The following is a 20275-nucleotide window of genomic DNA, read 5'->3' as shown; positions in this document are numbered from 1 at the left end:
TTAGCTTTTTCCGAGACAGGGTTTCTCTTTAACCCTGGTTGTCTTCGAACTCAGCAGTCCTCCAGACTCTGCCACCCAACTGTTGGGATTAAAGGCATAGGCCACAACTGCCTTGAAATTTTCAGGAGACCACATTTTTCTGGTAGTTTTTTTTTTTTTTAAAGTTTCATTTTTTGCTTTGGTTGTCCAGGAACTCACCGAGGATCGCATCCCTCGAAGGTCTGGCTTGGGTGTTTTATATGTGCACATAACTATTGAAAAGTAAATTACTTGGAGAGCTGTTAGTTGGTCACTCATCCTTTGACAATTTGCATAAGTGTTATAATCATGTTCCACCACACTGAACAATTTTTAGTGAAAGTTACATGCAAAATACAAAGGGTTTTGACATGAATAGAAATGCAGGTTCAGGTTATATATACACCTTGACAGGCTTGTTTTCATTCGCTGTCATGTTATGCAAAGTAATTATGTACATTACGACATTGCTATATTCATAAACTAGGGCTGGGGATTTGGCAGAAAGTTGTGACATAACAGAAACCGTGTGTGGTGGTCCCCTACATCCTAGCACTTGAAAAATAGAAGCTGAAGGATTGGGATTTCAAAGTCCTCCTCATCTACACATAATGAGTTCACGGTGGCCTAGGCTTTTTAAAAGTCAGTATAGGCTGCTCTGCTCTCAGTCGTAGAGCACTTGCCCATCATGAAGACCACCTCTGGGTTCAAAAGTCTCAGTACAAAAAGAAAAAAGAAAAGAAAGAAAGGCCGGGTGAGGTTTCACACGCCTTTAATCCCAGCACTCAGGAGACAGAGGCAGGCGGATTTCTGAGTTCGAGGCCAGCCTGGTCTACAAAGTGAGTTCCAGGACAGCCAGCAGGGCTATACAGAGAAGCCCTGTCTCCAAAAACCAAAAACCAAACAAACAAACAAACCGACCAAAACTAAGAAACTAAAAACATTACTTAAAGGCATATGAAATCCCAACATTAAAGAAGAGGGTCACTTGAATCCAAGTATTCAGGACTAGCCTCGGCAATGTAATAAATGAATATCTAGCCAAACTCTGTATATAAAGTTCTGGCTTATTATAGAGCATTTGCCTGGTGCTTTCAGAGCCTTTAGTTTCCATCCCCAGTAGTGTAATAAAGAAAGTTTGGTAGGGCTGGAGAGATGGCTTAGTGGTTAAGAGCACTGACTGCTCTTCTGAAGGTCCTGAGTTCAAATCCCAGCAACCACATGGTGGCTCACAACCACCCATAATGAGATCTGATGCCCTCTTCTGGTGCGTCTGAAGACAACTACAGTGTACTTAGATGTAATAATAAAATCTTAAAAAACAGAAAGAAAGTAAGTTTGGAAAGGAGGATCACCAGTATAAACCCACTTGGGCTGCACAGGGAGACCCTGCAGCAATTGCTCAGTGACTTATGTTACATTCACCTGGTGATGCTAAAAATTAAAAGTGGGGCCTGGAGGCTCAGCAGGTAAGAGCACTGACTTCTCTTCCAGAGGTCCTGAGTTCAAATCCCAGCAACCACATAGTGGTTCACAACCATCTGTAATGAGATCGGATGCCCTCTTCTGGTGTGTCTGAAGACAGCTACAGTGTATAATGTATAATAAATCTTTTAAAAAAATTAAAAGTGATACAGTCTAACATTTAAAAACCCCAAGTATGGCCCTGGCAAGATGGTTCAGTGAGTAAAGGTGCTTCGTGGGAAGCTTGGCAAGCAGAGTTCATTCCCTGGGTCCCAAATGATTAACTCCTGGGAGCTGTCCTCTGACCTCCACATACTCACTGTTGCACGTGGGGTTTTTTGGTTTTGTTTCCTTGACAAACCTCAAAGCCAAATTTATATTAAATTGGAAAAATTCCGGAGGCATCACTTTTTTTTTTTGTTTGTTTTTTTGAGACTGGGTTTTTCTGTGTAGCCCTGGCTGTCCTGGAATTCATTTTGTAGACCAGGCTGACCTCGAACACAGAAATCCGCCTGCCTCTGCCTCTCAAGTGCTGGGATTAAAGGTGTGCACCACTACCGCCCGGCGAGGCATCACTTGTTAAGAATACTGTTAATCTTTATATCTACTTTCATTGACTATAAGGGTGAAATCCTAGCTAGGATAATATGGCCAAGAAATAAAGAGAAAGGATACAGTTAATAAAGGAAGATGTCAGATCATCTCTATTTGCAGATGATATGATGTCCTACCTGAAATGAACCATGAGAAAATTTTTAGATCTGATACACACTTTGAGCCCAGTAGCAGGGTACAGAATCACTCTACAAATAGGCACCTGATGCAGTCTTGTTATGTCGTCAAACAAGTCGGCTCTCAAGTCAGCCTCCAAGTGGGGGTTACAGACTTGTGTCACCACACTTAGTATTCAGTAGTTTTTCTGTATGCTCAGTAATGACCTTTTGGTAAAACATACCTCAACACTTGTTATCTCAGCACTTGGGGAGTAGAGGCTGAGTAGAGGTCATCTTAAACCAGATACCAAGCTGAAGACCACCAACCGGCAACACATGAGACTCCCTCTCAAGTCCACAGAGGGTCAGGAAAGCCAAAGCCTTGTGATGATTGATCTTAGTTGATTGTGTGATTGTATCTGATACCAGGTAAGAGAGACACTTCTGGTTGTTCTGTGGGGATACTTTCTGGAATGATTAAATGGGGTGGGGGAAGACCCTGTTTATGAATGAGCTTGGCCTTTCCTGGTGGCCTAGATATAATGCAGTTTGAGGGAAAAACAGTGATGCTGTCTTTGCTCATGTGGATGCATGCACCGACCCTATTCCCGTTTGTTGTTCTTGCCATCCTTGGACATCAGAACATAGCTTCTTCAGCTTTTCAAGTGGAACAAAGACCGGCATCTTTCCAGGATTCCTCCAGGACTTGTCTGTGGACTGAGCCACTACCCATTTCTCAGCCTTTCAACCATACAGATACCCAGCCTGTGCTTCATTGCTGTGAAGAAACACCATGCCCATGGCAACTCTTATAAAGGACATTTAATTGGGGCTGACTTACAGTCCAGAGGTCAGTTCATTATTACCGTGGTGGGGAACACGAGAGCCCGAAGGCAGACACGGTGCTAGAGAAGGAGCTGAGAGCTCTACATCCTGATCTGAAGGCAGCTAAAGGGCTCTGTCAACACTGGCAAAGCTTGAGTTTTATATAAGACCTTTCAAAGCCCGCCTCAACAGTGGCTTACTTCCTCAAACAAGGCCACACCTACTGCAATGAAGAAGCCACACCCCCTAATAGTGCCACTCCCTATGGGCCAAACATTCAAACACTATGGAGTCCATATCTATTCTAACCACTACATTCCATGTAAGCCAATCTCATATGCTTCTTTTATAATAAGGGTTCATTCTGTTTGTTTTGATGATTAACAGGACCCTGATTAACACACAATCCAAAACAGAAAGCTCAAAGTGGGACTTGATTTTAAATCATAATTTTAGTCTAACAAAAAGCATGTATGATACTGGCACAAAAACAAATAACATAGAGGTTGGAGAGATGGCTCAGCGGCGATTAAGAACACTGACTGCTCTTCCAAAGGTCGTCAGTTCAAATCCCAGCAATCACATGGTGGCTCACAACATCATAATGAGATCTGACACCCTCTTCTGGAGTGTCTGAAGACAGCTACAGTGTACTTATGTATAATAAACAAATCTTTTTTGTTTGTTTGTTTGTTTTGTTTTTACAAATATTTTTTAAATTAATTAATTTATTTATTAATTTGGTTTTTTGAGACAGGGTTTCTCTGTGTAGCCCTGGCTATCCTGGAACACACTCTGTAGACCAGGCTGGCCTCAAACTCAGAAATCCGCCTGTCTCTGCCTCCCAAGCGCTGGGATTAAAGGCATGCACCACCACTGCCGGCATAATAAATAAATCTTTTTAAAAAATACTTGTTTATTATATATATATATATATGAGTACACTATAGTTGTCTTCAGATACACCAAAAGAGGGCATCAGGCATCAGATCTCAATGCAGATGGCTGTGAGCCACTATGTGGTTGGTGGGATTTGAACTTATGACCTCCAGAAGAGCAGTCAGTGCTCTTAACCACCGAGCCATCTCACCAGCCCATAATACATAAATCTTAAAAAAACAAAAAAACAAGCCGGGCGTGGTGGCGCACGCCTTTAATCCCAGCACTCGGGAGGCAGAGGCAGGCGGATTTCTGAGTTCGAGGCCAGCCTGGTCTACAAAGTGAGCTCCAGGACAGCCAGAGCTAAAAAGAGAAACCCTGTCTCAAAAAACCAAAAAAAAAAAAAAAAAAAAAAAAAAAACCAAAAAAAAAAAACCCAAAAAACAAAAAAACAGACAAACAGATAAGCCAGCGGAATAGAGGACATGGAAATTAATTAACATGTCCACAGAGCTACTGGTACTTTTTAAAAAATGCATAGGAGAAAAGACAGCCTCTTCAAAAATCTGCCACTGGGGAAACCGGGTATCCATATGTAGAAGAATTTATTAGAACTCTCTCTCATTCTGCCCCAAAATTAATTTAAAATGGACCAAAGATCTTAATTCAAGGCTGAGACTTGTAGAAGAAAAGCTAGGTGTGGTGGCTCTTTATCTGCACTCTCTATCAGAGCACTTGGGAAGTAGTGGAAGGGAGGTTCAGGGTTTAAGGACATACTTGAATATAATAGCAAATATGAAGACAATCTGGGTTACATGAGACCTTGTCTCAACAAACAAAAACGAAAGGGAAATAACCTAAAGTTAGAGCATAGCAAGGACTTGCTGGAAAACACCTCAGTAGCTTAGGAAAACCAAGAATTGGCAACATGGCAGACCTTTGTATGGTGCCAGCAAGGACCCTGAAAACACATCCACTGCTTTGAGAGCTGCCTTTGGGGGCCTATGGTGGAGTCCCCACTCCTGCAGGGACTGAAACACAGAAGCTCTAACAGCAGCTGTGGGCATCGAGGGCTTTGGGTGTGGATGGTTTGGCCACTGGTCCAGAGAGTGCCCTACTGGTGATGAACGGGGTTATAAAGTAAGAAGCTGTGACAGGGGTGGTTTACTTTGGATAGAGGTTTCAGTTTGTTTTTTCATCTCTACCAGACATCTGCGGGGCTATGGGTGAAGGAGAAGGAGGGGAGTGGGAGAGAGAGCCTGCATCCCACCAGAGTTCCGGTGCTCTGGGCGGGCAGACGCGGGAGGACTGCCAGATGCTTTCCACGTGGCCCCGGGTGCACATCTGGCTGTGTGAGGCGACTGACCCCACGTGGTGGGGGATGGACAAGGGGCAGCCACCGGTACCAGGTTCTCAGTTTCCAGCATCCCACACTGGATACAGTGCTGCAGAGAAGCTGAGAACAGAATAGGGGCCCCAGGGCGGCACTCAACCCCAGAGATACAGGAAGAGGGCAGGGGTGGGTGGTGGGTGGCACTGGGTGGTTTCCGTGCAGGCGAGTGTCTTTAGTTCGGGCCTTGATGAACAGAGACAGTCTATGGTTTTAGAGCTTTATTGTAGAAAGGCAGGGGGAAAGAGAGAAGAGAGAAGAGAGGGAGGGAGGGAGGGAGGGAGAGGGAGGGAGGGAGGGAGGGAGAGAGAGAGAGAGAGAGAGAGAGAGAGAGAGAGAGAGAGAGAGAGAGAGAGAGAGCATGGCCAAGAGGAGAGAAGGAAGAGAGAAAGAGAGTTAGAGAGTAAGAAAGATGAAGGCTTAGAGAGAGAGGTAAAAGCTTAGGGAGCAAGTTGGGGGGCAAACAGCCCCTCTTATAGGGGGCTTGTTATCTTGCTGTTGCTGGGTAACTGTGGGGAGGAGTCTAGCCAGAAGGCCAGAAGCTTGGGACATTGTCTACATGACTGCTAGCCATGAGCCTCTCCTGTGGGGGTTGTGGGGGCTGTGCGGGTGGTAATTTCGACAGAAGCCAGGGGTCCAGGAGACATGGTCGATCGCCTACTGTCCCATGTAGGTGAAAATTACCACCCATCAGGTCCTACCGGGGATTCAAGACCTCAGCTTGACTGGAGACTAGACTGTCTGTGCATAGCCCATTGCCCCACAGACATCTATTATTACTGGTAAGCTTGGTAATCTTGCCAAGATCTGTGATATCTAGGAGGATGTCTGCTACTTTTGGTAAAGGTGTCGGGCCAGCGGCTCACATGTCTGGGTTCTAGTCTGGAAAGGCATCTTGGAATCTGGAAGAGAAGAGGGGGGCTAGGCGGATCGAGAGAGAGAGAGAGAGAGAGAGAGAGAGAGAGAGATGAAACCAAGACAGTCATTCTGATCAAGGTTCAATTTTAATGTCAGTAAACATGCTTTATGAAGAAGAGGGGTGGCCCATCCCTAGCCATGCAAAGTTTCTTTGAAGTAGATAGGTCAGCCTTTTAGTGGGAACTCTCGAAGATCGAAGTTTGGCTAACTCCGGAAAATTCTTGGAAGAGAACCGGTTCAGCCTCAGGCAGGTTGGGCCTCAGGCAGGTAGTGGCACATCAAAGGAGCAGCACAGCAGGTGGCTCCACTTAAACTTCAAATGGTCACAGCCAGCCTTGCTAGGTTGGAAGGAGATAACATGCAAGGAACAAGATTAGGTCTGCTACAGTCCTGGCAAGGCAGACCATCTTGCTGTGACCATGACCACTCAGATGAACAGTTCTGTTCTTGTGGTAAATTTGGACACATTCAGAAAGACTGCACCGAAGTGAAGTACTGTCTGGGCGGTGAAACTGGTCACATATTCATCTATTTCAGTAAAACAACTGCTTCAGTGGGTCAGGGAGTCGTGAACAAGGGCTGGTGAGATGGCTCAGCAGGTAAGAGCACTGAATGTTCTTCCAAAGATCCTGAGTTCAAATCCCAGCAACCACATGGTGGCTCACAGCCATCCATAACCAGATCTGACTCCCTCTTCTGGAGTGTCAAAAGACAGCTACAATGTACTTACATATAATAAGTAAATAAATCTTTTAAAAAAGTTACATATTAAAAAAAGAATGCATAGTACAGCCCTTTGTTGCCCTCCCTTTTCTGGTTGAGGGTCATAGAATTTTCTCTGAATCCTCTTCCCTGGGCAAAGGTTGGTAGAGAGAGGCTGTTCACAGGCCAGTGAGCTTTACATGTACTGTGACAGGAGGAAAGAGAGGAGTGATTTTGCATTTAGCTATCCTCCCCCCCCCCCAAAAAAAAAAGATTTAGTTTGGTAGAGGTGTTATGTATAAAGAACACCCTTTCTGTGCCACTGGTGAGTTAGAGATTAAAATAATGGGATCACTAAAGACCAGTACGCCCTTCTGGGTCTGAGTGCGTTCCCATGTAGGAGATAAAATTCCATATATAACTGTAATTTTTAGCATGATGGTGACCTTGTAGTAGCTGTTAAATAGCACTGAGCGACATCGGCATCAGGCCCTCCTATATCATAAAGCTGAGTGGGACTAAACAAGCTGAAAAGACAGACATTGATGGCTGTGCTAGGGAAATGGGGATAAAAGCCTAACACAGGTGCTGATGCTGGATATACAGACGGCAATGGCAAAGATGGACCGCACGTTTGTTTCAAAGACAAATTCTAAAACCCAAAGTAAACATTAATGCTCAAAGTTAACATAGTTTGGAGCTATCCAGGAATTGCAGAGAAATGTATTTTCACAGAAATCAAGGTTTTTTTGTACACTATATCACTTTGACAACTATGTTTTATTTGTGGAAATAAGTTTGTTCCTTTTGTTTTTGTGTTTGTTTTTAGTACAGAGTTTCTCTGTGTAGCCTCAGCTGTCCTGGAACCCTGTCTGTAGTCCAGGCTGTCCTGGAACCCACAGATATCCACTTGTGTCTGCCTCCTCCGTGCCGAGATTAAAGACATGTCCGTCACTGCCTGGCTGTGGTGATACATTTTTAAAAGTCAGCAGGAAAAGGCAACAGAAATCCTAGAAATAGAAAAAAAAGTAATTTAAAATCATTCCAATAAAGCTGGAGGAGGAAAGGGGGGAATTGGCAACCTGGATGGAAGGAAATGAAAAGGTTCTGTCTGTATGTTTGTGTGGTTTCTGATTCCCTGGAACTGATGTTAAATTGTAAGCTGTCATGAGTGCTAGAAATGGAACGCGGGTCTTCTGGGGGAGCAGCCAGTGCTCTTAATTGCTGAGCCATCTCTCCCACCCCCAAATTTTATGTATTTTAGAATGTCATAAATAAACTTTGTATGTATGAATTTCAATCTGGAGATTTTTGGGTGGTTTTTACCATGGGTTTCACTTGTAGCTAACTAAATCTGGCTTGGGAAAAAGCAGTTGCCTCAATCTCCACAGTGTTCCGACAGGTGCAGTTTCAGATGTCTTTGGTCACGGGACAGAATTTATTAAATAGAGCGTGCAGTCCTGGAATGGCAATTTTCCCCACGTGATTTTTTCGTTTCTTCCTCGCGGAAGGCTTGATCCAGTAATCCAAACTGGCGCGCGCCTGAGAACTTGCTTGCGGCTTCGCGAAGCTTTCGGCCGCATGGAGGAAGCGCAGTCGCGGGCGGGCGACAGGGAGGCGAGTGGCAGCCAGTGACCCATCGCAGGCGGAAGTGGGACGGGGCAAGTGGGACTGTGATCCGATTGGCTGTTCGGCGACCGTATGCTAATCGCGGTGACAGTCTGCGTGGTGTAGGGAAACGGTAGCGACTCAAAATGCCCCGTGGACAGGGTCTGGAGAGGTTTCTGTCTGTCAGAGCCGGTGTCCCCGCGTGGGCAGACGCGGTGTGAGATAGAGGCGCGGCCAGGGATGGCACGGGGCGTCTGTGCGTCAGTCGCCGTGACTAAGATGTGGGTGCGTCCGGAGCAGTGCGTCGCCGTGTGGAGCGTGAAGTTAAGACTATACTTTCAGGGATCATTTCTATAGTTCGTTACTAGAGAAGTTTCTCTGACTGTGTAGAGCACCCGAAACCACGAGGACGAGACGTAGCGTCCCCTCCTGAGCGTGAAGCCGGCTCTAGGTGCTGCTTGGTTGCAGCTGCCTCTTGCCATTGATGATCGTTCTTCTCTCCTTCGGGAGGGTGAGAGGGAGGGAACGCAGTCTGAGTGGACTCGGTTTTATTTTACATGTCTGCAAAAGTTAGAAAGTTTGTCTCTTAAGAGACATGGTGGATGTCTTTGAGCATTTTGGTTCTTTAGACTGACTATGTGCTCATGCCATTCTCTTTTCACTCTTATTTTGCTAGGCTGCTATGGACTGGTATATCCTAAATCTTGTATATTAAATGAAGTGGCTTTTTTTTTTTTTTCTTTTATCTTTTTCCAAGACAGGGTTTCTCTGTTTAACCCTGGTTGCCTTCGAACTCAGCAGTCCTCCACATTATGTCACCCAAGTGTTGGGATTAAAGGCATGAGCCACAACTGCTGGTCTTGAAATTTTCAGGAGACCACACTTTTCTGGTAACCTTTAAAAAAAAAAAATTTAAAGCACGCTTTTATTTATCCTAAAATGTAGAATAGTGCATCTTGTATTCATATGATCTCTGTCTGTGCATGTGTTTGTATCTTATGTTTAAGCTTTCCTCAAAATCTACTTTTTTAACTGTTCTTGGCAAGAAAGACCCTGAGTATTTACCATGTTCCTGAAACATCCCATAAAGAAGGGTTTTCTAGGTACTATCTTGTGCTTTTACAAATATGTATTATAGGATTTTTTATGTTATTCTATCCATGTTTCTATTAAGTTTTTGCTGAGTAGTCATCTAGGATTTTATGTACTTTTCTTTTACTATGGTGAGAATAAGATATGCCACTACTTTCCTATAAATTGATGAGAAAGCCAACAGGTCGCTGATTAAATGGAAAGTGTTGAAGCTAGACATGAAGACCTCTAAGCCACCCTGTCTTCAGGTTCAGTTTTCAGCACACTCACAACAAAAACTCAATACACTTATAAACCCAGTGCTCGAGAGGCAAACAGAGGTTGGGGAATCTGATTTCAAGGCCAGCCTTGGCAAGCCTAGTGAGTCTCAGTTCCAGCATGGCTGCATAGTGAAATAAAAGAAACATGAAAATTCAGCTCTGCCTCAAAAAGGTCAAAAATTGTATTTTGTGTATTTGTGGGATGATACACTTGCCACAGCTAAAGTGTGAAAGTCAGAGGACAACTGGCAGGAGTTGATTCTGTCTTAAGTGGGTAAGGATGGTTTGAACTCAATTTGTCAGGTTTGGTTGTTGATGCCTTTGTCAGATGAACCACCTTGCAGTCACAAGGGTTTTTGTTCTGTTTCATTTTGTAATTTATGTGAATGAAAGCTAGGCGGTGGTGGCGCAATCTGGTGGTATAGCCCAGGTGATCTCCAAGTTTAAGGCCAGCTTGGTTTAGAGTTCGTTCCAGGACAGACAGGGCTACCAAGAGAAACCTTGTTTTGAAAAACCAAAGGGCGGGGATGGGGGGTGGGGGGGAGGTAAATGTGTGCTTCACCTGCCAGTTTTCAGGTTTCCGGTGGACTGAAAGGTGCCTAAAGCACATGTCAAAAGATGGATTTAATTTCCTGGAACTAGTACTGCAGGTTGGTGGATGCTGGGAATGGAACCTGGGTACTCTGCAAGAGCCATAACCAGAAATCCTAGGCACAACCAGAAAAATATTGAAAAGTGATTTGTTTGGTTTTGTTTATTTAAATGCAGTTTTGCCATGAATTGCTTGGTTAGCCTGGAACTCAATCTGCAGACCAGGCTAGTTTATAAATGTGTGATGATCCTCCTGCCTATGGACGTTTTTTTCTTCCAGTTTATGGTGGTGTAGCCCTTAGTACTAGTTATTTTGTAGGATGAGGCAGGAGAACCTTAAACTCAGGCCAGCCTGGACATACAGATGTTTGCCTTTTTTTTTTTTTTAATGCTCGCTTTATTTTATGCATATGAAATCTTATCTGCATGCATGTCTGGCACTGTGTTGATAGAGTGCCATAGGAGGCCAGAGAAGGTCAATGGATCCCTTGGAACTGGAGTTAAAAAGGGTTTTGACTAGCTGGGCGTGGTGGCGCACGCCTTTAATCCTAGCACTTGGGAGGCAGAGGCAGGTGGATTTCTGAGTTCGAGGCCAGCCTGGACTACAGAGTGAGTTCCAGGACAGCCAGGGCTACACAGAGAAACCCTGTCTCGAACCCCCCCCCCCAAAACAAAACAAAACCAAAAAAACAAAACAAAAACAACAACAACAAAAAAAACCAACCAAACAAACAAACAAAAAGAGCAGCAAAAAGGGTTGTGACTGACTGTATGGGTTCTGGGAAGCAAACCCCAACCTTGTGAAAACACATCCAATGTTGTTAACCCACAGAGTCATCTCTTCAATGCCCATAGAGCACTTATCTTAAATCAGCAAATGAGGTAAATAACAGAAGAGGTAGGGATTTCTCCCTATGTAGTGTACTGACACAGGCCTGTAATTCCAGCACTTGGGGGTGGATTAGGAGTTTCAGGTTGGGTTGGACTGAGACCCTGTTTCAAAAGTGAAAAGCACACAGAACTGCAGAGATGCCTTAGTAGTTAAGAGGGTGAGTTAAGAGTTTGGTTCCTAGCTCACAGCCTCCTGTAACTTGAGCTCTTGATGTCCCCTTCTGGCCTTTTTATATACCACACACATACATAAAACACAAAACCAAAAATTCCGCCCAGTATAAATTTGACCAGTTCCATCGCAGGATGAAGCTGATGTTCACACTGATCTGCTTTTGTTTTCCAGGAGTCTGTGTTGATGCAGTTAACACTCGGGGCCAGTCAGCGCTCTTTGTTGCAGCATTACTGGGCCATGTGAAATTAGTGGATGTTCTGGTGGATTATGGATCAGATCCAAATCAGTAAGTACAATAATATCAATCTCTAGAAAACAGAATGCTTTAAAAAATCATTTTTCTTGAGTCAGAGGCTTACTCTACATCCCCTGCTGTATGCAAGGCACCGTTTAGCCCAGGCTGTCCTTGAACACACATCGAACCTCTTCTCAACCTTCAGAGTCCTGGGATTGCAGATGTCAGCCACTGTGTACATTTTACTTCCAAGTGTGCTAGCATATGTGTGTATAGGTTAGAGGATATGTTGGGAGAGCGGATTCTCTTCTACCATGGTGGACCTGGGAATGGGATGTCAAACTCAGGTGGTCAGGCTTAGCAGCAAGCACTTTTACCTGCTCAGGCATCTCTCTGGCCTGTCTGTCTATACACAGGGTCTGACAGAGCTAAGGCTGCCTTTGAATTTCTGATCTTCCTGTCTCTACTTCCCAAGTTTTGTGATTATAGCCATTTGTTACCACTCTTTGCTTTTTTTTCTTTCCCAGAAGATTATATGCAATTTCTTAGCTTTATCAGATTTTACTAAGTTCTTTTTTTTTGGGTTTTCAAGACAGGGTTTCTCTCTGTAGCCCTGGCTGTCCTGGAACTCATTCTGTAGACCAGACTGGCTTCGAACTCAGAAATCCATCCGCCTGTTTTTGCCTCCTGAGTGCTGGGATTAAAGGCGTGCGCCACCATGCCTGGCTCAGATTTTACTAAATTCTTAGAACTAGTTATAATTAAGTTTTAATTAAATATTTTATAAAAATGCCTTCCATGTTAAAATATTATTGCTATTTTCAGATTTTTCTCCTTTCTCCCTCCCACTGTCCCTCTCTCCCTCCTTCCTTCCTCCTTTCTCCCTCCCTGACCCCTCATGTACTGGAATTTGCCATGTCACTAAGATCTGCTGGCCCTTACCTCCAAGTGCTGGGATTAATGGTGTGTGCTACCATAGCCAGCTCATTTTCAAAGTCCTTAAGCTTTGTAAGATGACACTGCTGTTGCAGCTTTTAAAAAACTTATGGAGAAACAGTTTTTTTTTTCCCTTTCTTTCTAGTTTTTTGTTTGTTTTCTGAAGCAGGGTCTCACTGTGTATCCCTTGGAGCTTGCCATGTAAACCAAATTGGCCTTGAACTCACAGAGATCTGCCTGTCTCTGTTGCTAGAGTGTTGGGATTAAAAGCATGTACCACTATGCCTGGCCAAATCTCTTTTTAATTTAGAGGGTTGAACCTAGGACTCTAATCCTTGAGCTCCACTTCTATTGCTTTTCAAAAATACTAAAAAAATAACCTTTATTAATTTTTATCAAAAATAGTTATCTCCCTATCTTGAAATGTTTTAATAAAATTGATTTCCTGAGACAATACGATTTATAGGAAATCATTATGTGACTCATTACTAATTACTATCACTGTTGGCCCATTCCTATTCCCTGGGTTATAATTTATATTATGTATTCTGATTGCTTAAACAGGTCAGAATACCCACAAACATGTAGTTGATACCAATTTTTCAGAAAGGCTAATTTTTGCCTGAGTTTTATAGCTTGGAATGAAAATAATCTCAGTTTAGTACTTGATAGAGATTTTACTATGGAAGAGCAGCAGTGTAATGAGTTGGTGGCATGTGACTCTCGTCATGGATTCCTTGTCTCTCTCTAGGTAGTAACACTTTCTCCCCTCAGCCATATGTCCTGACCGGGAAGAAAGCAAGCACTTTCACAGTTCTTGTAGCAGTACCAGGACAACCAGGCCCACCCAAAGATAGCCTGTGTGGAGAGGGGGAGGAGGACAGCCAGGCCCACCCAAAGATAGCCTGTGTGGAGGAGTGGGGGGAGGAGGGGGAGGAGGGGGGAGAAGAAGAAAAGAAAGAAAAAAAATTTTTTTTTTCCAAGACAGGGTTTCTCTGTATAGCCCTGGCTGTCCTGGAACTCACTTTGTAGACCAGGCTGGCCTCGAACTAAGAAATCCTCCTGTCTCTGCCTCCCAAGTGCTGGGATTAATGGTGGGCGCCATCACTGCCCGGCTCTTGATGCCATTTTTGTGCCATTTGTGGGACTGGTTGTGTGTGGTGTGGTTCTTGGACTTGGCCATGTCTGCACGGTAACCCATGGCTCCCGCAGCACCTGGGACCTGAAAAGACAGGATTAAAGCTTCTAAGTGATTACAGTCCCAAGGCCAAAATACTAAAAAGAATTTTAGTAGAAGAAAAACAGCTTGGGCTGGAGAGATGGCTCACTGGTTAAGAGCACTGATTGCTCTTCCAGAGGTCCTGAGTTCAATTCCCAGCCACCCCATGGTGGCTCACAGCTATCTGTGATGGGATCCGATGCTCTTTTCTGGTGTGTCTGAAGTCAGCTACAGTGTACTCATAAATAATAAATAAATCTTAAAAAAAGAAAAACAGCTCATGAAAATTTGCTTCTAATATTGCTGAACTAAACAAAATTTAGAATAAAACAAGGTAGAGATTTTTCCCTTTTAACCATTAAAGTAATAAAGAGAATTTATCATGTAAACAATCATATGCTTTTTTTTTTTTTTTTTTTTTTTTGAGACAGGGTTCTCTCTTTATAGCCCTGGTTATCCTGAAACTCTGGGTAGACCAGGCCGGCCTTGAGCTCATAGAGCTCCACCGGCCTCTGCCTCCTGAGTGCCACCATACCTGGCTTCATGTGTACTTTTATTCTATGTGGACTTTCCTTGTAGGTTTTAGTTTGGTGTCTATAAACCATTCTTCTTCTTTCCTCCTCATCCTCCTTTTCCTCCTCTCCCTCATCCTTCTCCTCTTCTTCCTCCTTCTTCTTTCTTCTTCTTCATTATTCATGGGAAATGAAAAATAATATCCTCTCCCCATTACTACTTAGTTTTCCTACTACTGTAGAAGGAATAATCAGAACAAGAATCGATTTGATTAGGAATAATGAAACACGACACAGAACCACTGATCCCACCCAGATGCCTGGGCCCTGACAGTCTCCTTAGCATCACTCCAGGGACTTAGGAAACAAGCACACATTCCCAGGTCCCGGGCGTGCAGATTCTTACTTGTCAGTTCCAGCTAATCTTAGAATAATTTTTAAAAAATACTTTATGTATGTGCAGCCACAATTGAATTGTAGTTGCAGATTATGCAGCATGGATGCTGGAACTGAATTTAGGTCCTCTGGAAGAGCAGCAAAGGTTCTTAACTGTTGAGCCATTTTTCCAGCTGTGTGAGTGTGTGTGCGAGAGCGCTCATGTGTATAGTTTGTTTTGAGGATAGGTCTTGCGCGCGTCTGACTTGACCAGCAAGAACGACGCTGCAACAGGATCCTTCTGCACACGTTTATTGGGAGAGCTTGATTGTAGAGGCGAATAGACCTCGAGCCCAGCACTGGTGCTGCTTTATATAGGCCTAGGAGAGGCGTGTCTCACACCCGGATTGGTTGTGCTTGGTTGATGCTTACCACCTCATTTGCATGCCTACATCTGATTGGTTAATTTCTCTCTCACCTGATTGGTTAACTTCTCTCTCTTCTGATTGGTTAACTTCTCTCTCATCTGATTGGTCAACTTCTCTCTCATCTGATTGGTTAATTTTGGTTAATTCTCAAAACCTCATCTTGGCAAAAAAACTTTCCTGCCTATGTATGCGTGGTGGCCAGCAGAAGCCTGTGCCACTCTGCAACAGCACATGTGGCTTCCCACATCTCCCCCTTTTTGTTTTAATAAAATGAGGCTGGACTAGGCCTGTGCAATTATGTCCATCTGCTGTGGCTCCTCCAATGTCACAGCCTTTCCCGTCGTAGGGTGACCCTATCGCCACAGGGCCCCATGTCTTAGGTTGGCCTGTGCATGAGGAAAGTTGCCCGTCTCTGGATACCCCAGTGCTGTGTGACAGTAACTGCTAAACGACCTAGGGCGAACTCTGCAAAAGAGGCCAGCCAAAAAATGAATTAGTGGGGAAATCATGATCACCTTGTCGTATGCATCAATGTGCAAGGGCTGATCAATGATTGTTGAGTCTCTCTCATGCGTAAGAGCAGAGAACTCAGATGCCGACTAATTCTTGAGCATAGATAACCAAACTTTGGGGGAGGCGCCGTTTTCAATAGCCAATAGTACCTGAGTTATAATCACCTTGTCACGTTTTTGTTGTGTTCTAAATTTGCATACCAACCAGAGCATGAACGCCAGTCCACAGCATATGGCAGCACCAAACAAAATCACTCCCACCCATTCCTTAAAGTAAGAGAAAGCAGAGGAAAGCCAAGAGGTAAAGTCTCCAAAGGTCACAGGTTCCACTCTGGTTCCATTAAGATTCAGGATCCGTATCTGCAGCCTCCTCTGCAGCCTGTCCAGCTCCTGCGACCAGTTCCCCTTCAGATAATTCGATAGGTCTGTACTTTTAATAAAAGAATTATTAATATACCTATTGGGAGTAATGCATACATGCGGAGTGGATGCCACACAACTCATTTGAATGACATCCATCATCTGCTCCATGTTATGCTGTAAAATATCCACTCTCTGATTCACTAACATTAATCCTGAGGCGATATGAGAATCCACCCTTTGCAGAGTGAGCAATGCCTCAGACGTTTTTTCTGCTATCTGACTTATGGTGTCAGCAGTATTAACTTGATTGGCCATAGCAATTCCTGCGGTAACCGCTGATACTGCAGACACCACAATGGCAGTGACAATGGCAACTGTGATTCCAAAATCTCTCTTTTGCCTAACTAGACTCATTATTGGGAACTTCTCTGGATCTGCCTCAACAGGTACAGGGACCAAGATTGGTAGCTGTACCACTAAGGCTAAGAATTTGGTTCCATTCCAGCATTGCGTCAAAAAACAAGTGATATTTGTGCAATCTAACCATTCTGTATCATTTTGAAATTCAGCCAATATAAAGAAAAATGGAGGACTAACACAAACTTCTACTGGAGAGGTAGTCATATTTCTGATAACTCTATTAGTTGTCACATTATCTAAATGAGCGAGGTATTGGAAAGTGTGGCAGAAACATTCAGTATCTCATGAAATGTTCCAGTCAGCAGTGCAAAGGCTGACAGACTGGTACTAGCACCTGCCTCATTACTTAAAATCCATTGGTAATATGGCCAAATATTTTCTTTTCCTGTAGCATCTCCTTTATCATTCATTACAGTAAAATCTAAAGGAGGTGACAAAACAAAACCCTTTGCTATTTCTTTTTGAGGAAAAATTTTTGATTGACAAGGTGAAAAAACTATAGGAAATGTGAGGTCCGGATGACACCAGGGCACGCTGCGTTTAGCAGTGGCATTGCCAACAGGCCATCGTGATCTTTTGGGAATAGTCACCTTTCCCTTTATCATAATAGTGGTGATGTTTATAGGTGAAGTTACATTATTTCCAACATCACCTGAGCCTAATTGCGCTCCTTGGACGACTTGTGTTAAAGCATTAAGTAACACTCCAGAGCTCACTTTATTTTGGATAATGGGGTCTGCCCAATTAGAGATAATCTTTTTCTTTAAAAATATACAGGGTGTAAAAGGTTTATCCACGTTATGCATAAAGCATAGTGTATAATTTACTATTATACACCCGTGGCTCTTGAGGAGTTTGTCGTGCACAAGGCGCATCCAGAAAACATTCTGTTGCATAAAACAAAGGCAAGGTAGAAGACTTGGAATGTACTGGTAAAGGTACTGGCCATGATCTTACTATGGCCCACAAAGGTATACTTATCCAGGTCTCAATCATCAGGAGCAGGAATAGCAGGATCATCTTGGGATTCATCTTGCTCTTTCACGGTCCTTGTCAGTCGCGTTGGGACCCAAAGTGGATTTTCTTCACTCTGTGGAAAAACACAAATAGCTCCCCAGGATCTGATTAAGATGGGATCTGGGCCATACCATTTATTATCAAGGACATTTTTCCATTTGACCATTTCATTGGGCGATTGAGGCCATTGTCCGTGCCTTTCAACTGGTGATCTTCCAGCATCATCCAATTTTAAAAATTAAGAGTAAATATTGTAAGGGATAGAGCCATCTTTGGCGTCATAGCCTCTATTCCCCCTTTCTGTTTTTGCAAATATTGTTTCAAAGTACGATGGGCTCTCTCAATGATGCCTTGGCCCTGCCCTGTGGATTATAGGGCAGTCCAGTAATATGTTTCACTTGCATTTGTTTGCAAAATTGGCTAAATTTAGAAGAAGTATATGCAGGACCATTATCTGTCTTTAGCACTAGGGGCTTACCCCATGCAGCCCAAGCCTCTAAGCAGTGAGATATGACATGAACTGCTTTTTCCCCTGACAAGGGAGAGGCATGTAGGACACCAGAACTGGTATCGATGGACACATGTACATATTGTAATTTCCCAAAAGCTGGGATATGCGTGACGTCCATTTGCCAAACATCTAGGGGTCGCACTCCGCGAGGATTAACACCCACGGAAGGTGCATTAATGAATTCTACACACCTACCATACTGTAGGACAATATCTCGAGCTTCTGTTCGTGTGAGCTTAAACTTTTGTCGTAATGTAGAAGCAGGGACATGATAAAGTTGATGAAAATTTTTAGCACTTTCTATAGAATTTTGTGATAGGAAAACCATATATCTCTGGTGGCTGAATCAGCAATTGCATTTCCCTTAACCATAGGTCCAGGTAATGATGTATGTGCTCTAATATGTTGAATATAAAAGGGATGCTCACGCATCAAAATACAATTTTGTATTTTCATCAAAATTTCAGATACTGGACTAGACTGCTTAAAATTTCCAGCAGTCTCTAACGTTAGTATGGCATTAACCACATAAACAGAATCAGAGATAATATTTATGGGCATAAGAAATCTTTTAAAGACTTCTAAAACCACCAAACATTCTACCAATTGAGGGGCTCCTGGTGTAAATTGCAACCTTACAGCCTTTTCATTAATCACATAACTTCCAATTCCTGTTTTGGATCCATCTGTATAAATATCAATGGCTCCCTTTATAGGAGTATTAGCCATTACCTTTGGAAATATCACTGGATGTAATAACAGAAAATGTAATAAAGGATGTTTAGGATAATGATTATCAATTAAACCAGAATAACTGCATCTAAGAATAGCCCATTCATCTATAGTCGCACACAATGTTTGCATTTGTGCAGCAGTATAGGGAACAATTATGCTATCCGGCATTTTTCCAAAGTGAGTAATTGAACTTTTTATGCCTTTATGGGCCATATTTGCCACCATGGTGGGATAATGCTCTATAGTCTTATTAGTGGATATATGTGGATGTATCCATATTAAAGGACCATCTTGCCATAATACAGCAGTTGGCAAATTTATGGTTCGTAATATGCATAGGCAAAAAGGGTTTTGCTCATTTATACGATTTAGCTGTGCTGTTTGGATCGCTTCTTCTACCTTCCTAAGAACATCAGAAGCCTCAGGTGTTAATTGTCTCAATGAGGTAATATGTGATTCTCCTTCTAAAATTTGAAATAAAGGTTTTAATTCCGAAGTAGGGATCCTTAAATAAGGTCTAATCCAATTTATATCTCCTACTAATTTTTGAAAATCATTTAATGTCTTTAGATGATCTTTTCTTATACTAATCTTTTGTGGGGTAACACACCGTAAAGTAATAGTGGCTCCTAAAAATTGACTAACATTAGACTGCTGTACCTTTTCTGGTGCAATAATCAAGCCATTTTTTTTTTTAAAGATTTATTTATTATATGTAAGTACACTGTAGCTGTCTTCAGACACTCCAGAAGAGGGCGCCAGATCTCGTTACAGATGGTTGTGAGCCACCATGTGGTTGCTGGGATTTGAACTCTGGACCTTCGGAAGAGCAGTCGGGTGCTCTTACCCACTGAGCCATCTCACCAGCCCCCTCAAGCCATTATTTTTTTAAAGTTTCATTAAGCAAGCCATAAGCTCGCTGTATACTTTCTTCTTCAGATCCACAAATCACAATGCCGTCCATATAATGACAAATTTTTTTTTTTAAAGATTTATTTATTTATTATATGTAAGTACACTGTAGCTGTCTTCAGACCCTCCAGAAGAGGGAGCCAGATCTCATTACGGATGGTTGTGAGCCACCATGTGGTTGCTGGGATTTGAACTCCAGACCTTCAGAAGAGCAGTCGGGTGCTCTTACCCACTGAGCCATCTCACCAGCCCAATGACAAATTTTTAAGGAGGGGAAACCATCTCTAACTGGTTGTAAAGCTTTTCCTACATATAATTGACATATGGTAGGGCTATTTGCCATTCCTTGGGGCAATACCCGCCATTGATACCTTTTATCAGGCTCCATATGATTAACAGAAGGTACGGTAAATGCAAATCTAGGTTTATCTTTCTTGTTTAATGGAATGGAAAAGAAACAATCCTTAATATCTACTACTATAATTTTCCAATCCTTAGGTAGAGCTGAAAGTAGGGGGAGTCCTCTTTGTACAGGACCCATAACTTGCATTTGTGCATTAATGGCTCTGAGGTC

At 43.1% G+C, this 20275-nt stretch overlaps 1 protein-coding gene and 1 non-coding gene across 4 annotated transcripts in view; both read left to right on the top strand.

The window, feature by feature from the left end:
- The window catches only part of Tex14 (testis expressed 14, intercellular bridge forming factor), a 164995-nt gene that overhangs the window by 56259 nt on the left and 88461 nt on the right, over positions 1–20275 (top strand). For all 3 annotated transcript variants that reach the window (XM_085829697.1, XM_085829698.1, XM_021177802.2), the window contains exon 3: positions 11698–11812. In XM_085829697.1, coding sequence (XP_085685823.1) covers positions 11698–11812 — 115 coding nt within the window. The remainder of the gene's footprint in view (positions 1–11697; positions 11813–20275) is intronic.
- On the top strand, positions 8844–9058 carry LOC115032748 (small nucleolar RNA U3). Its single transcript, XR_003838351.1, has one exon. It is a non-coding gene; the product is annotated as a small nucleolar RNA U3 (small nucleolar RNA).

This window comes from Mus caroli, unplaced genomic scaffold, assembly GCF_978045245.1.
Source record: "Mus caroli unplaced genomic scaffold, Mus_caroli_1 scaffold_13, whole genome shotgun sequence".
Classification (NCBI taxonomy): domain Eukaryota; kingdom Metazoa; phylum Chordata; class Mammalia; order Rodentia; family Muridae; genus Mus; species Mus caroli.
This window is presented reverse-complemented; position numbering and strand designations above follow the sequence as displayed.